We start from the raw sequence: 22,154 nt of genomic DNA on the forward strand, positions 1-22,154 counted from the left end.
TTAGCAGTTTGTAACTAAGGTCCACTGCTGTTCTCACACATAACTGAAGAGATGGGTAACTTCAGCTGGGGGAATAGCGTGCAGGGTTTCCTGCTCTGAGGTATGTGCAGTTTTAATTCTTCTAGAGAGATGATAAGCTAGAAAATGCTGACAGTACCTGATTTATTTAAGGTAAGCCTGATTACAGTGATTTAATAACGACTGGTATCATGCTTGCTGTAAAGGGTAATATTTTTGTTATTTACTCTCATTACTTAATAGATATAACGTTTGCTTGATGTATATAAACGTTTACTACAAATGGTGATAAAACTTTATTCTGGGGCCCAGTTTTTCCACATGGCTGACTAGATTTTTCCTAGGGATAGTTTTTTAAGGCCCTCTCACTGTGAGTACAGGTTGGGAGGGGCATAATTTTGCGCCTTAATTGCGCAGTAGTTTTTGCGGCTTGAGACATCCAGCTTCCCTGAAGGAGTCTCCTGACATATAGGACCCCTCTACAGGGTTTTATTGTGCCTTCCAAAATCGTTGTATGGGCAGGGTAGGAGCCACAGTAGAGCTGTGGCAGTTGGTTGTAACTGTTTAAAAACAGCTATATCGTTTTTTTTTATCCGGTTTTGAAAACTAAGGGGTTAATCATCCATTTGCAAGTGGGTGCAATGCTATTTCAGTCTATTATACACACTGTAAAAAATTCGTAGAATTTACTGCTTTTTTCACTGTTTTGCAGTTTATGTGATGGTTTTTTCTCTTAAAGGCACAGTACCGTTTTATTTTTTGCTTGTTCACAGTTATTAAAGTGTTTTCCAAGCTTGCTGGTCTCATTACTAGTCTGTTTAAACATGTCTGACATAGAGGAAACTCATTGTTTATTATGTTTAGAAGCCATATGTGGAACCCCCTCTTAGAATGTGTACCAAATGCACTGATTTTACTATAGATTACAAAGACCATATTCTGGCTTTAAAAAATTTATCACCAGAAGAAATTGACAAGGAGGAAGTTATGCCGTCTAACTCTCCCCACATGTCAGAACCTATAACTCCCGCTCAGGGGACGCCAAGTACATGTAGCGCGCCCAATTGCATATACCTTACAAGATATGGCGGCAATTATGAATCATACCCTTACAGAGGTATTATCTAAACTGCCAGGATTGCAAGGAAAGCGAGACAGCTCTGGGGACTAGAATAAATACAGAGCTCTCTGACGCTTTAGTGGCTATGTCTGATACACCCTCACAATGTACTGAAGCTGAAGCAGGGGAGATTCAATCTGTGGGTGATTTTTCTGATTCAGGGAAGATACTTCAACCTGATTCTGATATGTCTACATTTAAATTTAAGAATGAACACTTCCGCATATTGCTCAGGGAGGTCTTAGAAACTCTGGACGACTGTGACGCTATTGTAGTCCCAGAGAAATTATGTAGATTGGATAAATACTATGCAGTACCTACTTACACTGATGATTTTCCAATCCCTAAGAGGTTTTCTGAAATTATTACTAAGGAATGGGATAGACCAGGTGTACCGTTCACTCCCCCTCCTGTTTTTAAAAAGATGTTTCCTATAGACGCCGCTACACGGGACTTGTGGCAGACGGTCCCTAAGGTGGAGGGAGCAGTTTCTACTCTAGCTAAGCGTACCACTATCCCTGTCGAGGACAGTTGTGCTTTTCTAGATCCAATGGATAAAAAATTAGATGGTTACCTTAAGAAAATTTTTATTCAACAAGGTTTTATTCTCCAGCCTCTTGCATGCATTGCCCCAGTCACTGCTGCTGCGGCTTTCTGGTTTGAGTCTCTAGAGGAGGCTCTACAGGTTGAAACCCCGTTGGAAGATATTATTGACAAGCTTAAGGCCCTTAAGCTAGCCAATTCATTTGTTTCTGACGCCGTTGTTCATTTAACCAAGCTAACAGCTAAAAATTCAGGTTTTGCTATTCAGGTGCGTAGGGCACTATGGCTTAAATCCTGGTCAGCTGACATGACTTCAAAGTCTAAACTTCTCAACATTCCCTTCAAAGGACAGACCCTATTCAGGCCTAGACTGAAGGAGATCATTTCTGACATGACTGGAGGAAAAGGTCACAGGGCCAACAAATTAAGGACCAAACAGTCTAGTTTTCGGCCCTTTCAAAACTTCAAGGGTGGCGCAACTTCAACTTCCTCTAACACAGAACAAGAGGGAACTTTTGCCCAGTCTAAGCCGGTCTGGAGACCTAACCAGGCTTGGAACAAGGGGGAAACAGGCCAAAAAGCCTGCTGCTGCCTCTAAGACAGCATGAAGGAGCAGCCCCTGATCCGGAAACGGATCTAGTAGGGGGCAGACTCTCTCTCTTCGCCCAGGCTTGGGCAAGAGATGTCCAGGATCCCTGGGCATTGGAAATTGTGTCCGAGGGTTATCTTCTGGAATTCAAAACCTCTCCCCCAAAAGGGAGATTTCATCTCTCACATTTATCTGCAGACCAGATAAAGAGAGAGGCATTCTTACATTGTGTTCAAGACCTCCTAGTTATGGGAGTGATCCACCCAGTTCCGCAGGAGGAACAGGGGCAGGGCTTATATTCAAATCTGGTTTGTAGTTCCAAGAAAGAGGGGAACATATCAGACCAATCTTAGATCTCAAGATCTTAAACAAATTTCTCAGAGTCCCATCCTTCAAGATGGAGACTATTCGAGACCATCCATCCTATGATCCAGGAGGGTCAATATATGACTACCATAGACTTAAAGGATGCTTATCTTCACATCCCGATACACAAAGATCATCATTGTTTTCTCAGGTTTGCCTTACTAGACAGGCACTACCAGTTTGTGGCTCTCTTCCCTTCGGGTTGGCCACGGCACCAAGAATCTTTACAAAGGTTCTAGGGTCCCTCCTAGCGGGTCCTAAGGCCGCGGGGTATAGCAGTAGCCCCTTACTTAGATGACATTCTGATACAGGCATTGACTTTTCAAATTGCCAGGTCCCATACAGACATTGTTCTGGCATATCTGAGGTCCCTGGGTGGAAGGTGAATGAAGAAAAGAGTTCTCTATCACCTCTAACAAAAGTTTCATTCCTAGGGACTCTGATAGATTCGGTAGAAATGAAGATTTACCTAACGAAGGCCAGATTGTCAAAACATATAGACTCTTGCCGTGTTCTTTATTCCACTTCTCGTCCTTCAGTGGCTCAGTGTATGGAAGTAATCGGTTTATACTGGTAGCGGCAATGGACAAAGTACCGTTTGCCGCCCTACATCTCAGACCGCTGCAACTTTGCATGCTCAGTCAGTGGAATGGGGGATTACACAGATTTGTCCCCTCTACTAAATCTGGATCAAGAACCAGGGATTACTCTTCTCTGGTGGCTATGTCAGGTCCATCTGTCCAAGGGGATGAGCTTCCGCAGGCCAGATTGGACTATAGTAACGACAGATGCCAGCCCTTCAGGGGTGCAGTCTGGGAACTCCCTGAAGGCTCAGGGCTCGTGGACTCAGGAGGAGGCACTCCTTCCGGTAAACATTCTGGAACTAATAGCAATATTCAATGCTCTTCAGGCTTGGCCTCAGCTAGCTGCGGTCAGGTTCATTCAGAATTTCAGTCGGACAACATCACCACTGTAGCCTATATCAACCATCAGGGGGGAACAAGAGCCCCCTGGCAATGTTGGAGGTTTCAAAGATAATTCTATGGGCAGAGGTTCACTCTTGCCATCTTCAGCTATCCATATCCCAGGATTAGAGAAACTGGGAGGCGGATTTTCTAAGTCGGCAGACTTTTCATCCGGGGGAGTGGGAGCTCCATCCGGAGGTATTTGCCCAGCTGATTCAACTATGGGGCAAACCAGAAACTGGATCTCATGGCGTCTCGTCAGAACGCCAAACTTTCCTTGTTACGGGTCAGGTCAAGGGATCCCCAGGCAGCGCTGGTAGATGCTCTAGCAGCGCCCTGGTCCTTCAGCCTGGCTTATGTGTTTCCACCATTTCCTCTGCTCCCATCGTCTGATTGCCAAGATCAAGCAGGAGAGATCTTCGGTGATTTTGATAGCACCTGCGTGGCCACGTAGGACTTGGTATGCAGATCTGGTGGACATGTCCATCCTTTCCACCATGGACTCTGCCGCTGAGGCAGGACCTTCTACTTCAAGGTCCCTTCAAACATCCAAATCAAATTTCTCCGCGTCTGACTGCTTGGAGATTGAACGCTTGATTTTATCAAAGCATGGTTTTTTCCGAGTTGGTCAATGATCCTTAATTTAGGCTCGAAAGCCTGTCACCAGGAAAATCTATCATAAGATATGGTGTAAATATCTTCATTGGTGTGAATCCAATGGCTTACTCATGGAGTAAAGTCAGGATTCCCAGGATATTATCTTTTCCTCCAAGAAGGATTGGAGAAGGGATTGTCAGCTAGTCCTTAAAGGGACAGATTTCTGCTCTGTCTATTTCTTTGCACAAGCGCCTGGCGGATGTCCAGACGTTCAGGCGTTTTTGTCAGGCTTTAGGTAGAATCAAGCCTGTGTTTTAACCTGTTGCTCTGCCATGGAGTTTAAATTTAGTTCTTAAAGGGTTCCGTTTGAACCTCTGCATTCCATAGATATCAAGCTTTTATCTTGGAAAGTTCTGTTTTTGGTAGCTATCTCTTTGGCTCGAAGAGTTTCAGAGTTATCTGCCTTGCAGATGTGATTCCCCTTATCTGTATCTTCCATGCAGATAAGGTAGTTTTGCGTACTAAACCTGGGTTTCTTCCTAAGGTGGTATCTAATAAGAATATCAATCAGGAGATTGTTGTTCCATCACTGTGTCCTAATCCTTCTTCAAAGAAGGAAAGTCTATTACACAATCTTGACGTGGTTCGTGCTTTAAAGTTTTATTTACAAGCTACTAAACATTTTCATCAAACATCTGCATTGTTTGTTGTCTACTCTGGACAGAGGAAAGGCCAAAAGGCTTCAGCAACTTCTCTTTCTTTTTGGTTAAGAAGTATAATCCGCTTAGCTTATGAGACTGCTGGCCAGCAGCCTCCTGAAAGAATTACAGCTTATTCCACTAGAGCGGTGGCTTCCACCATGGGCTTTAAAAATGAGGCTTCTGTTGAACAGATTTGTAAGGCGGCGACTTGGTCTTCACTTCATACTTTTTCTAAATTCTACAAATTGATACTTTTGCTTCTTCAGAGGTTTTTTTTGGGGAGAAAGGTCTTACAGGCAGTGGTGCCCTTCCGTTTAAGGGACTGCCTTGTCCCTTCCTTCATCCGTGTCCTATAGCTTTGGTATCGGTATCCCACAAGTAATGGATGAATCCGTGGGACTGGATACACCTTTACAAGAGAAAAACATAATTTATGCTTACCAGATAAATTTATTTCTCTTGTAGTGTATTCAGTCCACGGATCATCCATTACTTATGGGATATATTCCCTTCCCAACAGGAAGTTGCAAGAGGATCAACCCAAAGCCAGAGCTGCTATATAGCTCCTCCCCTCCACGTCATATCCAGTCATTCGACCGAAACCAGACAAGAAAGGAGAAACCAGTAGGGAGCAGTGAGTTGACGGAGTTCTAATTAAAATTTAGATCTGCCCTTAAAAAAGACAGGGCGGGCCGTGGACTGAATACACTACAATGAGAAATAAATTTATCAGGTAAGCATAAATTATGTTTACTCTTGTTAAGTTGTATTCAGTCCCACGGATCATCCATTACTTATGGGATACCAATACCAAAGCTAAAGTACACGGATGATGGGATGGGACAAGGCAGGAACTTAAACGGAAAGGAACCACTGCCTGTAGAACTTTCTCCCAAAAACAGCCTCCGAAGAAGCAAAGTAGTCAAATTTGTAAAAATTTGAAAAAAGTGTGAAGCGAAGACCAAGTTGCAGCTTGCAAATCAGATTCAACAGAGGCCTCATTCCTTAAAGGCCCAGGTGGAAGCCACAGCTCTAGTGGAATGAGCTGTAATTCTTTCAGGGGGGCTGCTGTCCAGCAGTCTCATAGGCTAAACGTATTATGCTACGAAACCAAAAAGAGAGAGAGGATGCCGAAGCTTTTTTGACCTCTCCTCTGTCCAGAGTACACGACAACAACAGGGAAGAAGTTTGACGAAAATCTTTAGTTGCCTGTAAATAGAACTTCAGGGCACGGACTACGTCCAGATATTGCAAAAGTCGTTCCTTCTTTGAAGAAGGATTAGGACATAATGATGGAACAACAATTCTCCTGATTGATATTCCTGTTAGAACTACCTTAGGTAAAAACCCAGGTTTAGTACGCAGAACTACCTTGTCTGAATGGAAAATCAGGTAAGGAGAATCACAATGTAACGGCAGATAACTCAGAGACTCTTCGAGCCAAGGAAATAGCCATCAAAACAGAACTTTCCAAGATAAAAGCTTAATATCAATGGAATGAAGGGGTTCAAACGGAACCCCTTGAAGAACTTTAAGAACCAAGTTTAAGCTCCACGGAGGAGCAACAGTCTTAAACACAGGGTTAATCCTAGCCAAAGCCTGACAAAAGGCCTGGACGTCTGGAACTTCTGCCAGACGTTTGTGTAAAAGGATAGACAGGGCAGAAATCTGTCCCTTTAACGAACTAGCAGATAAGCCCTTTTCTAAACCCTCTTGTAGAAAAGACAATATCCTAGGAATCCTAACCTTACTCCATGAGTAACTCTTGGATTCGCACCAATATAAATATTTACGCCATATTTTATGGTAAATTTTTCTGGTAACAGGTTTCGAGCCTGTATTAAGGTATCAATAACCGACTCCGAGAAGCCACGCTTCGATAGGATCAAGCGTTCAATCTCCATGCAGTCAGCCTCAGAGAAATTAGATTTGGATGATGGAAAGGACCCTGAATGAGAAGTTCCTGTCTCAGAGGCAGAGACCATGGTGGACAGGACGACATGTCCACTAGGTCTGCATACCAGGTCCTGCGTGGCCACGCAGGTGCTATCAGAATCACAGATTCTCTCTCTTGTCTGATCTTGGCAATCAGTCGAGGTAGCAGCGGAAATGGTGGAAACACATAAGCCATGTTGAAAACCCAAGGGGCTGCTAGAGCATCTATCAGCGCCGCTCCCGGGTCCCTGGACCTGGATCCGTAACAAGGAAGCTTGGAGTTCTGGTGAGACGCCATGAGATACAGTTCTGGTTTGCCCCAACGATGAATCAGTTGAGCGAAGACCTCCGGATGATGTTCCCACTCCCCCGGATGAAAAGTCTGGCGACTTAGAAAGTCCGCCTCCCAGTTCTCCACGCCTGGGATGTAGATCGCTGACAGGTGGCAAGAGTGAGACTCTGCCCAGCGAATTATCTTTGAGACTTCTAACATCGCTAAGGAACTCCTGGTTCCTCCTTGATGGTTGATGTAAGCCACAGTCGTGATGTTGTCCGACTGAAATCTGATGAACCTCAGGTGTTGCTAACTGAGGCCAAGCTAGAAGAGCATTGAATATTGCTTCAACTCCAGAATATTTATTGGGAGGAGTTTTCTCCTCCTGAGTCCATAATCTCTGAGCCTTCAGGGAGTTCCCAGACTGCGCCCCAACCTAGAAGGCTGGCATCTGTTGTTACAATCGTCCAATCTGGCCTGCGAAAGGTCATCCCTTGGACAGGTGGACCCGAGAAAGCCACCAGAGAAGAGAATCTCTGGTCTCTTGATCCAGATTTAGTAGAGGGGACAAATCTGAGTAATCCCCATTCCACTGACTTAGCATGCATAATTGCAGTGGTCTGAGATGCAGGCGCACAAATGGTACTATGTCCATTGCCGCTACCATTAAGCCGATTACTCCATGCACTGAGCTACTGACGGGCGTTGGAATGGAATGAAGGACACGGCAAGCATTCAGAAGCTTTGATAACCTGGACTCCGTCAGGTAAATCTTCATCTCTATAGAATCTATAAGAGTCCCCAGGAAGGGAACTCTTGTGAGTGGTAATAGAGAACTCTTTTCCACGTTCACCTTCCACCCATGCAACCTCAGAAATGCCAGAACTATCTCTGTATGAGACTTGGCAATTTGAAAACTTGACGCTTGTATCAGAATGTCGTCTAGGTACGGAGCCACCGCTATGCCTCGCGGTCTTAGCACCGCCAGAAGTGAGCCCAGAACCTTTGTAAAAATTCTCGGGGCCGTAGCTAAGCCGAAGGGAAGAGCTACAAACTGGTAATGGCCTGTCTAGAAAGGCAAATCTTAGGTACCGATAATGATCTTTGTGAATCGGTATGTGAAGGTAGGCATCCTTTAAGTCCACTGTGGTCATGTATTGACCCTCTTGGATCATGGGTAGGATGGTTCGAATAGTTTCCATTTTGAATGATGGAACTCTTAGGAATTTGTTTAAGATTTTTAGGTTCCAAGATTGGTCTGAAGGTTCCCTCTTTCTTGGGAACCACAAACAGATTTGAGTAAAAACCTTGCCCTTGTTCCATCCGCGGAACTGGGTGGATCCACCCCCATTACTAAGAGGTCTTGTACACAGCGTAGAAATGCCTCTTTCTTTATTTGGTTTGCTGATAACCTTGAAAGATGAAATCTCCCCTGTGGAGGAGAAGCTTTGAAGTCCAGAAGATATCCCTGAGATATGATCTCTAACGCCCAGGGATCCTGGACATCTCTTGCCCAAGCCTGGGCGAAGAGAGAAAGTCTGCCCTCCACTAGATCCGTTTCCGGATAGGGGGCCCTCTCTTCATGCTGTCTTAGGGGCAAAAGTAGGTTTTCTGGCCTGCTTGCCCTTGTTCCAGGACTGGTTAGCTTTCCAGCCCTGTCTGAAACGAGCAACAGTTCCTTCCTGTTTTGGAGCGGAGGAAGTTGATGCTGCTCCTGCCTTGAAGTTACAAAAGGTACGAAAATTAGACTGCTTGGTCTTTGATTTGGCCTTGTCCTGAGGAAGAGTATGACCCTTACCTCCAGTAATGTCAGCAATAATTTCTTTCAAGCCGGGCCCGAATAAGGTCTGCCCTTTGAATGGAATATTAAGCAATTTAGATTTAGAAGTCACGTCAGCTGACCAGGATTTAAGCCATAGCGCTCTGCGCGCCTGGATGGCGAATCCGGAGTTCTTAGCCGTTAGTTTGGTTAAATGTACAACGGCATCAGAAACAAATATGCGTTAGCTAGCTTAAGTGCTTTAAGCTTGTCCATAATCTCATCCAATGGAGCTGTGCGAATGGCCTCTTCCAGAGACTCAAACCAGAATGCTGCAGCAGCAGTGACAGGCGCAATGCATGCAAGGGGCTGTAGATAAAACTTGTTGAACAAACATTTTCTTAAGGTTACCTTCTAATTTTTATCCATTGGATCCGAAAAAGCACAACTATCCTCCACCGGGATAGTGGTACGTTTAGCTAAAGTAGAAACTGCTCCTCCACCTAGGGACTGTCTGCCATAAGTCTCGTGTGGTGGCGTCTATTGGAAACATTTTTCCTAAATATCGGAGGAGGGGAAAGGGGCAACACCGGGGTCTAATCCCACTCCTTGCTAATAATCTCTGTAAGCCTTTTAGGTATAGGCAAAAACGTCAGTACACACCTGGCACCGCATAGTATCTATCCAGCCTACATAATTTCTCTGGAATTGCAACCGTGTTACAATCATTCAGAGCCGCTAATACCTCCCCTAACAATACACGGAGGTTCTCAAGCTTAAATTTAAAATTAGAAATCTCTGAATCGGTCTCCCTGGATCAGATCCGTCACCGACAGAATGAAGCTCTCCGTCCTCATGTTCTGCAAAATTGTGACGCAGTATCGGACATGGCTCTCACATCATCAGCCGCGCTCTGTCCTTAACCCAGAGCTATCGCGCTTGCCTCTTAATTCTGGCAATTTAGATAATACCTCTGTCATAACAGCAGCCATGTCTTGCAAAGTGATTTGTAAGGGCCTCTCTGATGTACTTGGCACCACAATATCACGCGCCTCCTGAGCGGGAGGCGAAGGTACTGACACGTGAGGAGAGTTAGTCGGCATAACTTCCCCCTCGTTGTTGGTGATAATTTCTTTACAGATAAAGACTGACTTTTATTTAAAGTGACATCAATACATTTAGTACACATATTTTCTATGGGGCTCCACATTGGCCTTCAAACATAGTGAACAAACAGATTCATCTGTGTCAGACATGCAAGCTTGGAAAATCCTTTCAAATAAGTTTACAAGCAATATAAAAAACGCTACTATGCCTTTAAGAAGCACAAAAAAAACTGTCACCGTTGAAATAACAATGAACCAAATCAGTTATAGCAACCAAATTTTCACAGTAAATGTATTAAGTTAGCAAAGTATTGCACCCACTAGCAAATGGATGATTAATCCCTTAATACCCAAAACGGATCATCAATTTAACAATTAACGTTTTTATCACAGTCAAACACACTGTCACAGGTCTGCTGTGACTGATTACCTCCCTCAAAATTAATTTTGAAGACCCCTGAGCTCTCTAGAGACGTCCTGGATCAAGGGAGGAAGACTGTGACTGAATTTTTATTGCGCAAAAAAGCGCTAAAATAGGCCCCTCCCACTCATATTACAACAGTGGGGAAAACTCAGTTAACCTTTCTATGCAGAAATATACGTCAGCCATGTGGAAAAAATCATGCCCCAAAAGATTTATCACCCAAGTACCTCACAAAAAAGATTAACATGCCAGTAAACGTTTTAAACATACATTTTAAAAGATATGTAGTGTTATCAATAAGCCTGCTACCAGTCGCTTCTACTGCAGTTAAGGCTCATTTATTACTTCAGTATTAACAGCATTTTCTTAGTCAAATTCCATTCCTTAGAAATTACTTACTGCACATACATTCATCAGCCTGATACCAGTCACTACTACTGCATTTAAGGCTGTACTTACATTACATCGGTATCAGCAGTATTTTCTTAGTCAATTCCATTCCTTAGAAAAATATTTTACTGCACATACCTCATCTGCAGGGAATCCCGCATGCTATTCCCTTTCTGAAGTTACCCCACTCCTCAGAATGTGCGAGAACAGCCAGTGGATCTTAGTTACTTCTGCTAAGATCATAGAAAACGCAGGCAGATTCTTCTTCTAATACTGCCTGAGAGAAAAAACAGCACACTCCGGTGCCATTTAAAATAACAAACTTTTGATTGAAGAAATAGTTAAGTATTAAAACTCCACACTCCTCTCACACCTTCCTACTATGTTGAGTGTTGCAAGAGAATGACTGGGATATGACGTGGAGGGGAGGAGCTATATAGCAGCTCTGCTTTGGGTGATCCTCTTTGCAACTTCCTGTTGGGAAGGGAATAATCCCATAAGTAATGGAATGATCCGTGGACTGAATACACTTAACAAGAGAAACAAAATTATGCTTACCTGATAAATATTATTTCTCTTTGTGGTGTATCCAGTCCACGGCCCGCCCTGTCAATTTTAAGGCAGGTGTTTTTTATTTTTAAACTACAGTCACCACTGCACCCTATAGTTTCTCTTTCTCTATGCTTGTCTTTGGTCAAAGACTGGGAGGTGGCAGTTTGGGGAGGAGCTATATAGACAGTCTCTGCTGTCGGGAGATCCTCTTGCAGCTTCCTGTTGGGAAGGAGAATATCCCACAAGTAATGGATGAATCGTGGACTGGATACACCACAAGAGTAATAAATTTATCAGGTAAGCATAAATTTTGTTTTAATATCATAAGGAATGGTGAGGCTAGAGAGGCTGAAGATGCTTGAGGGATCCAAAGAAAATATATATTGCACGTGCGCTGACTGACTTGTACTCTTTGCGTGTTTGTAGCCTATTCTTATTTAAACATGCACTTGATAATACATTTAAAACATGAGATATTTGGATACAGTTTTGATTAATTTAAAAGGGTTATTCCAAAGATTATGTTACAAAGACAGATTCATAAATAAAAATATTTGGCTGCTGAACTCCATGTTTGGAGGCCAATAATGATACAAAGTTTAAAACTGAAACATAATTAAAGGGACATGAAACACAACAATTTTCTTTCATGATTCAGATAGAACATACAATTTTAAACAACTCAAATTTGCTTCATTCTTTTAGTATCCTTTTTTGATGGAACAGCAATGTGCTACTGGGAGCTAGCTAAACACATTACGTGAGCATAGGAAGCATGTATGGGTAACCACCAATCATCAGCTGGCACCCAGTACTGTGTTGCTGCCCTTGAGCCTAGCTACAGTAGGTATACTTTTCAACAAAGGATACTAAGAGTATAGAAGTAAATTGGAAAGTTATTTGTTTAAATTGCATGCTCTGTCTGAAACATGACAGTTTCATTTTGATTTTACTGTCCCTTTAAGGTAGGTGTATCTCTTGGACAGCTAAGGGAAACGGTGAAGCCTTTTTAATATGACATTCTTAAAAGTATTTACTTACTGTTTATTGATGGCAAGAAGGCAAAGCTAACTATGTTCCCAACCAGTCCACTTAATGCTGAAAACCTGAAAATGATTAGATGATTAGAGAAAAGAAGCATATTCAGCTCATTTATAGCATAGTCCATAAACTTCAGTCATCTGCAACTATTACAAGGATATATTTAAAGAATATCCTGCCTAAAACACATTCGGCTAGATTGCAAGTTTTGCGTTATGAGGGGAGCGGTGCTAACTAGCAAGTTATTGTCACCTCTCACTTCCTACTGCGCTGTATTACCGGTTGTTAAGTGAGGTGAGCTGTTTTTACGTGCTCATGCACAAATTTCCCCATAGACATCAATGGGGAGAGCCAGCTGAAAAATAGTCTAACACCTGCAAAAAAGCAGCGTTAAAGCTCAGTAACGCAGCCCCATTATTACCTATGGGGAAACAAAATTGATGTTTAACACCTAACACCCTAACATGAACCCGAGTCTAAACACCCCTATCTTACACTTATTAACCCCTAATCTGCCGCTTCCGGACATCGCTGCCACTATAATAAACATATTAACCCCTAACCTCCCACACTCCCGCATTGCAAACACTAGTTAATATATTATAACCCCCTAATTCTGGCCGACCCTCACATCGCCACCACCTACCTACATGTATTAACCCCTAATCTGCTGCCCCAACGTTTGCTCGCCCACTATACAAAATTTTATTAACCCCTAAGTCTAACTCTAACCCCTTACCCTAACACCCCCTAACCTAAATAAAATTAAAATAAATCTAAATAAAACCTACTATTAATAACTAAATAATTCCTATTTAAAAACTAAATACTTACCTGTAAAATAAACCCTAAGCTAGCTACAATATAACTAATAGTTACTATGGGGCCTATCTATCATGGAGCTTGATGCCCCATGCAGGCTCACCAGAAACAGCAGTTATGAAGCAGCGGTCACAAAGACCGCTGCTCCATTAACTGTCCGCCTGCTCTGAGCAGGCGGACAGACATCGCCACAATACAACCCGATTTAGTACGATCGGGTTGATAGACACCCCCCTGCTGGCCGTGAGTCTGCAGGGGGCGGCGTTGCACCATCAGCTCTTGTGAGCTACTGGTGCAAATGCTGAATACGGCGAGCGTATTGCTCGCCGGTATTCAGCGAGGTCTGGCGGACCTGATCCGCAGGTGTCGGATCAGGTCTGCCAGACCTTCATAACTAGAGGCCATTGTGTCTAGCTTAGGGTTTATATTTATTTCACAGGTAAGTTTGTATTTATTTTAACTAGGTAGACTAGTTACTAAATAGTTATTAACTATTTACTAACTACCTAGCTAAGAATAAATACAAATTTACCTGTAAAATAAAACCTAACCTGCCTTACAATAAAACCTAACCAAAAAATACTAAATTACACAAAATAAAAAACAAATTACAAGATATTTAAACTAATTACACCTAATCTAATAGCCCTATCAAAATAAAAACAGCCCTCCCAAATAAAAAAAATCCCTGTTCACAATCAGCCAATAGGATAGAACTTTCATCCTATTGGCTGATCCAATCAGCCAATAAGATTGAGCTTGCATTGTATTTGGCTGATTGGAAACAGCCAATAGAATGCAAAGCTCAACCCTATTGGCTGATTGGATCAGCCAATAGGATTGAAGCTCAATCCTATTGGCTGATTGCAACAGCCAATATGATTTTTTCAACCTTAATTCCGATTGGCTGATCTGAATTCTATCAGCCAATCGGAATCTAAGGGACGCCATCTTGGATGATGTCACTTAAAGGAACCTTCATTCGTCGTTAGTCGTCGTAAGAAGAGGATGCTCCACGCCGGATGTCTTGAAGATGGAGCCGCTCCTCGCCGGATGGATGAAAATAGAAGATGCCAACTGGATGAAGACTTCTGCCCGTCTGGAGGACCACTTCTCCCGGCTTGGATTAAGACTTCTCCCTGCTTTGTTGAGGACTTCTTGCCGCTTCGTTAAGGACTTCTCCTGGCTTCGTTAACGATGGATGTCCGGTCTTCAAAACTGTAAGTGGGATCTTCGGGGGTTAGTGTTAGGTTTTTTTTTAGGGTTTATTGGGGTGGGTTTTTATTTTTAGGTTAGGGTTTGGCTGCAAAAGAGCTAAATGCCCTTTTTAAGGGCAATGCCCATCCAATGTCCTTTTCAGGGCAATGGGGGAGCTTAGGTTTTTTTAAGTTAGGGTTTTATTTGGGGGTTGGTTGTGTGGGTGTGGGTGTTACTGTTGGCGTTTTTTTTGTATTTTTTTTTACAGGTAAAAGAGCTGATTTCCTTTTGGGGCAATGCCCCGCAAAAGGCCCTTTTAAGGACTATTGGTAGTTTAGTTTAGGCTAGGGTTTATTTTTTTTTTTTTTTGGGGGGGGGGGGTTATTTTTTATAGGGCTATTAGATTAGGTGTAAATTAGTTTAAATATCTTGCAATTTGATTTTTATTTTGTGTAGATTAGTGTTTGTTTTTTTTTTGTAATTTAGTTAACTTGTATTTAATTTAGGTTAAATTTATTTAATTGTAGTGTAAGGTTAGGTTTTATTGTAAGGCAGGTTAGGTTTTATTTTACAAGTAAATTTCTATTTATTTTAGCTAGGTAGTTACTAAATAGTTAATAACTATTTAGTAACTATTTTACCTAGTTAAAATAAATATAAACTTCCCTGTAAAATAAAAATAAAGCCTAAGCTAGCTACAATGTAACTCTTAGTTATATTGTCGCTAGCTTAGGGTTTATTTTACAGGTAAGTATTTAGTTTTAAATAGGAATAATTTAGTTATTAATAGTAGGTTTTATTTAGATTTATTTTAATTATATTTAAGTTAGTGGGTGTTAGGGTTAGGTTTAGACTTAGGTTTAGGGGTCAATAAATTTAGTATAGTGGCGGCGACGTTGGGGGCGGCAGATTAGAGGTTAATAAATGTAGGTAGGTGGCGGCGATGTTAGGGGCGGCAGATTAGGGGTTAATAATATTTAAATAGTGTTTGTGATGCGGGAGTGCAGCGGTTTAGGGGTTAATATGTTTATTATAGTGGTGGCAATGTCGGGAGCGGCAGATTAGGGGTTAATAATTTTATTTTAGTGTTTGCGATGCGGGAGGGCCTCGGTTTATCGGTTAATAGGTAGTTTATGGGTGTTAGTTTACTTTTTAGCACTTTGGTTATGAGTTTTATGTTACAGCTTTATAGTGTAAACTCATAACTACTGACTTTAGAATGCGTTACGAATCCTGGCTGTATAGGGTGTACCGCTTACTTTTTGGCCTCCCAGGAAAAGCTTGTAATACCGGCGATATGGAAGTTCCATTGAAAATAGACTTTACGCAATTTGCTTAAAGGGACACTGTACCCAATTTTTTTCTTTTGTGATTCAGATAGAGCATGCAGTTTTAATGCAACTTTCTAATTTACTCCTATTTTCAAATGCTCTTTATTCTCTTGGTATCTTTATTTGAAATGCAAGAATGTAAGTTTAGATGCCGGCCCATTTTTGGTGAACAACCTAGGTTGTCCTTGCTGATTGGTGGATAAATGCACCCACCAATCAAAAACTGCTGTCCAGAGTTCTGAACCTAGAAAAAAGCTTAGATGCCTTCTTTTTCATATAAAGATAGCAAGAGAACGAAGAAAAATTGATAATAGGAGTAAATTAGAAAGTTGCTTAAAATTGCGGTGCTCTATCTGAATCACAAAAGAAAATTTTTGGGTACAGTGTCCCTTTAAGTTGATTTGCGTTATGGCCAAAAAAGTGTGTGGTGCCCTAATCCTGCAAGACCTCGTAATAGCAGCGGTAGTGAAAAAGACGCGTTATAACCTGATAACGCTGCTTTTTCACCATAACGCAAAACTCGTAATCCTAGCCAATATTGTTTAAACAGTTGATCAGTACTGATGATTAAACAACCCTGCTTGTGAACATTAAAGCAACATGTTGTCATATTAATGGTCTACAAGGAGGACTAGAGCTGATAAGCATATTGTTGTAGAGATAACTAACTGTTCAGTCATGAAACAAATGGTATTGATCTTTTACAGATCTAAATTAAAAAGTAGTGGAGGGGTCCTATTTATTATACTGGGGGGGCAAGTATCCCAGGTTTTGGTACCTGTCCATCCGCTTTTGTGAAGAGAAAAGCAGCACTCACACATACACTCATGGTGGGGGTAATTAATCATTCCAGCCAAGGGTACTGTAAAAATGTTTTCCCTTAATGTGTTTCAAGTGACTTGTTATACCAACTGCAGAGTATAGAATTAGGTCAATCTTTGTATATGAAATAGCTGTTTTTTCTATTTGAAACCACAACATATCCATATTGTCTGAGCTTGCAGGGCAAAAAAATCCTTGGGCGAGATTACATATATTACAGCGCAGGCTTCAGCACAAGGGCTGCAACCCGCGCCGCCCGTAATTTTACTTCACACATCACGGTTTCCAATAAACCCTGCTGGCAGTTCATAAAGTGCGTAAGTCGGATAAACTAGCGATGTCCAGAAATGAGCATAAATACACATTTCTGGAGCTGCTAGTGACTTACGGCACTTTAGAAACTGCCGGCGCCTAAGAATAATAAAAAAAACATATAATATCTCCTGTAAACTAACCGGCCTCTCAAAATAAACCTGACATGTATAAAAACCCCTATATCTACTGTCAAACCCTCATCAGAACTAATAAAAGTGTTAACCCCTAAACCGACAACCCCCCCAATGCAATAGCCTATTTAAACTATTAACCCCTATATCTGCCATGAAACCCACACCGCAAGTAACAATTAAATTATTAACCCCTAAATCCGCCATAAAACTTACACCGCAACTAAAAATAAAGTATTAACCCCTAAATCCGGCAACCTCAACATTGCAAACTACCTAATAAAACTATTAACCCCTAATCTGCCATTAACCCCACAGCGCAAAAAGCCTATTAATCTAATTAACCCCTAAACCGCCAAAGCCCACAACGCAATAAACCTATTAAAACTATTAACCCCTAGACTGCCATCCCACACAACGCAATAAATAATTAAATAACTAAGCACCCTAAACCCAACACCCCCTATCCTAACACCCCCTAAATAAACCCAAATTACCTAAATTACAAAATACTAAAGTTTACTAACTATTAAAATAAAAAAAACTAACATTACTTTAAAAATAAAAAAAACTAAGTAAAAATTAAAAGGGATAGTCTAATCAAAATTAAAATTCTGCTGTAGACTGTCCCTTTGAGCTACGATTACAGAAAATAAAAAAACCCTAATCTAATGCTAAACTACCAGTAGCCCTTAAATGGATTTTTGCAGGGCATTGCCCTAGGTTAAACAGCTCTTTTACATTAAAAATACACAAAGTCTACCCTAACAGTAAAAACCCCCCACCCACCAAACCCCCCATATAAAAACACTAAAAAACTTAAACTACCCATTGCCCTGAAAAAGGCATTTGTTTGGGCATTGCCCTTTAAAGGGCATTTAGCTAATTTACAAATTGCCCACCCTAATTTAATAACCCCCCAAAAAATTTTTTATAAAAAAACCTAAGTCTAACCCCCAGGTTGGTACTCACCGTTCCTGAAGTCCGGCGGAGAAGGTCCTGTCCCATGTGGTGAAATTAAAATCAAGTCTTCAGCTACGTGGTCATCTATCTTCAGCTCCGCCCTCCGCTCCACGCCAGATTGTTCCTGGAATAAGAAAGAAGAGGTCGCCGCTTGGAAGAAGACTTCACCGCATGGGGACAGGACCTTCTCCATCAGACTTCAGGAACAGTAAGTACCAACCTGTTAGGTTTTTTTATTTGGGGGGTTTGGTGGGTGAGGTTTTACTTTTAGGGGGGACTTTGTGTATTTTGAATGTTAAAAGAGCTGTTTAACTTAGGGCAATGCCCTGCAAAAAGCCATTTTAAGGGCTACTGGTAGTTTAGAATTAGATTGGGGGTGTTTTTATTTGGGGGGGGGGTTATTTTCATAGGGATTAGGTATAATTTTGTAAAATTTTGATCATTTTGTTTTTTATTTTCTGTAATATTAGATTTTTTTATTTTCTGTAATTGCAGCTTAAAGGGGGCAGTCTAGAGGCAGATTTTAATTTTGACTAGACTGTCCTTTTCATTTATACTTCATTTTTGTTTTTAAAAAGTAATGTTAGGTTTTTTATTTTAATAGTAATTTTTAATATTTTGTAAATTTAGGTAATTGGGGTTCATTTAGGGGGGTGTTAGGTTAGGGGGCTTAGTAATTTAATTATTTTATTTGCGTTGTGTGGGATGGCGGTTTATGGGTTAATAGTTTTAATAAATAGTTTGCGTTGTGGGGCTTTGGGTGGTTTAAGGGGTTAATAGATTTACTAGGTTTATTGCGTTGTGGGTTAATGGCGGATTGAGGGTTACTAGTTTTTATTAGGTAGTTTGCGATGTTGGGGGTTGGCTGATCTAGGGTTTAATACTTTATTTTTAGTTGCGTTGTGGGTTTCATCGCGAATATAGGGGTTAATAATTTAATTATTACTTGCGGTGTGGGTTTGATGGTGGATATAGGGGTTAATACACTTTATTAGTTATTGCAATGGGGGGATTGCGGTTGACAGGTAAGATAGATATTGCTCATGCGTTAGGTGTTAGTTATATTTTCAGGGCAGTTTCGGGAGTTACTGTGCTCCCATACTCAGCGCAAGGCTTGCTGCGGCTGCCTTTGTATGGCGAGGTTTAAAATGGAGTAAAATTTTCTCCATTTTTGCCACATAAGTCCTTGCGCTGAATAATGGATACCGATGCAGTCACATGTTAGCTTATAGGAGTAAAAATTGCAGGCGACGGGTGAAATATACGTGACACATTTATATTCGGCGCTGTATATTGGATACCAAAAGCGCGTAAACAATGTCATTGCTGACTTTTGCGGGCGACGCTGTATATGTAATGGAGCCACCCTATCTTTTTTTTTTCAATATACATTTGCTTTCTTATCTTATCTCTGTATTATTACACCAATACAAGTGTTATTGAAAATGTTATTAAAATATCTACTCACCCCACTGGGAGTTAAAATTATTTTTATTGTTTTTACATAGATTTAATTTAGTCAGTACTTAAAGGGACATTAAACACTTTGAGATGGTTAAATTAAAATGAAAAATCATAAAATATAATAAAAAATATATAAAAAAAACTGCTATATACTTCATACTTATTTTGTCCCATTTTCCTGTAATATCATTCTAAAATTTGTGAGCTTTTCAGTCCTGTTAGAAATGAAAGTGCGAGATACTGTTATATTCCACACAGCCATTGGCTGCACTATCTAGCAATTTCTTTATAACGTTCCTCTAATTGGCCACAGCAGAGAGGTAAACCTAAGTTACAACATGGCAGTTCCCATTGTTTTTAAAGACCACTAACACTTTACACTTATTTTTCAATATTTGAAACAATACATCTACATGTTATTTTCAGACTAATCGTTTTCTTTGACTGCATAAATCTATCTAGCATTTTATTTATGGTTTAATATCCCTTTAAGGTACTAGAATTTTCAAAATAAAAAAACCGTAAAACTAACACCTAGGACTATAGCAATAGCCCTTTAAAATTGCTTTTTGTAGGCATTGCCATAAAGTGATTTAGCTATTTTTCAGTAAAATAAATACTATCCCATTCTACAAGTTACACCCGGCCCCTCAAAAAAAGGCTATATAAAAAAAAACCTATTGTAAAAACTGCCCTGAAAAAGAAATTTGGTCAGCATTGCCTTTATTAGGGCATTTAGCCAACCCCCCCATTCTAGAAAAAAAACATCCCAATGAATCCTATGGTAATTTGGCTTAGTGTGCGAATAAGGGACACAATATTTCTAACTTTGGATCTTTGACCATGTTGGGATAGCGCACAAGCTGAAAAAATACTTTCAACTTGTAATACGCATGCTAGCATGGAGAGAGGCAATTATTGCTCCACTTGTAATTTAGCCATAAATGGGAGACAATTTTAGAGTGTTCCATTTGTTATATGTGATTATCACAGCTACTAACATATTGATTTAGGCACACAGCGCCCTCTTGTGTACAGCTTAGGTCACACATCTTTTTGGAATTGTATGAGTGTTTCTGCTTTGAAGGGAACCCATGGGTATATCTCCAGCCTTCATAAATTTAGCCTAAATTATTAAAACATTTTAATCATTTTACAAGGATACATTATATATTCAACAGGGATATGTGGTGTTTATTTGTAGCTTCCGTGATACATGAACACATACCAAAAACAACAAATAATTAAAACACATTAAATAATTGATTGATTATATGATAAAGCAATCTGGTAACAAAAAGATTATCATTTGTTAGTAGTGCTTCAATCTGGAGCACAACATTAATGGGGGTATTCTAGTTAAAAAATATTCTAAAAACTCTTTAGCAACTCTGTAATGTGGTTCGTGTTCAAAAAAAAAAATCATACTTAAAGGAACACTGAAAGTAGAAAATATTTTAAAGGGACACTGAACCCAAATGTTTTCTTTCATGATTCAGATAGAGCATGAAATTTTAAGCAACTTTCTAATTTACTCCTATTATCAAATTTTCTTTGTTCTCTTGGTATCTTTATTTGAAATGCAAGAATGTAAATTTAGATGCCGGCCCATTTTTGGTGAACAACCTGGGTTGTCCTTGCCAATTGTGGATAAATTCATCCACCAATAAAAAAGTACTTTCCAGAACGAAGAAAAAATGATAATAGGAGTAAATTAGAAAGTTGCTTAAAAATTGCATGCTCAATCTGAATCACAAAAGAAAATTTGGGTTCAGTGTCCCTTTAAAATATTTTTCTACTTTTTGTTCCTATCTTGAGCTAGTAATCTGCTGAGAAGTGTGTATGCACTCTGCACTTGCTGGTCTGTCAATCAAGAACATGCATGGGAGGATATGCACTAAGCAGATTATGAAATTTAAAAAGTCATCAAAGCTTTTGCCTAAAATTGCATGATGAAGTTACAAAGCACCCACAAAATCTGACTTAGGAACCCCATTAAGTATGACGGTACTAGATCGTGTTACTTACCTCAAAACGTCCTACTGATGAAGACACTAGAGATAGGCGCGTGCTAAAAAGAGAAAACTGACTATAAGTGATAGCATATAGCAGATGAGCAGATACAATACTAAAGAGGTAAACAGTTTGTTTTAACAAAAATAAATGTTAATTAATAATTATGATTTGTTGTCGGGATTTACTTAAACTTTAAGGGCCAGATTACGAGTGTTTATCACGGGATGTTTGCATGCATCGGAAGAAGCCACCTCATATTACAAGTTGAAAGTAAATGCGAATGTTGGAGCGCAATCACTGATTTACGGTAGAATGATTATCGCAAACTGCCGAGCCTCTGGTTAACTGTTATGCAAAACAAAAAAGTGTCACAAAAACACATCAAAAATACATTTAAAAGTTCAGGTTATACTCATAATAGCACTACCTAGTAAAAATTATTAAAAAAAATATTGCACAAAAAAGTTATAAGGGGCTCATAGATATGAGGACTCAGGTGTTAGAAAAGGGCTTTAACATAGAGATACATACATATACATGTCTAAATATTTAGACATGTATATGTGTGTATATATATATGTATATATATATATATATGTGTGTCTATGTATTAATATGTGCATTTACATATATGAAGACATATATACACATACAAACACATAAATACATATGTACACACATAAAGACACACAAAACTGTGTGTGTATATGTAT

General features: G+C 40.3%; 1 protein-coding gene across 1 annotated transcript in view; it reads right to left on the minus strand.

Moving 5' to 3' along the window:
• LOC128662634 (BPI fold-containing family B member 4-like) overlaps positions 1-22,154 on the minus strand; it is a 123,200-nt gene that overhangs the window by 5,390 nt on the left and 95,656 nt on the right. The window contains exons 12-13 of the mRNA XM_053716498.1: positions 21,450-21,496; positions 12,381-12,437 (exon numbers count right to left, since the gene is read on the minus strand). Of these exons, the coding sequence (XP_053572473.1) occupies positions 12,381-12,437; positions 21,450-21,496 (104 nt within the window). The remainder of the gene's footprint in view (positions 1-12,380; positions 12,438-21,449; positions 21,497-22,154) is intronic.

This window comes from Bombina bombina, chromosome 1, assembly GCF_027579735.1.
Source record: "Bombina bombina isolate aBomBom1 chromosome 1, aBomBom1.pri, whole genome shotgun sequence".
Taxonomy (NCBI): Eukaryota; Metazoa; Chordata; class Amphibia; order Anura; family Bombinatoridae; genus Bombina; species Bombina bombina.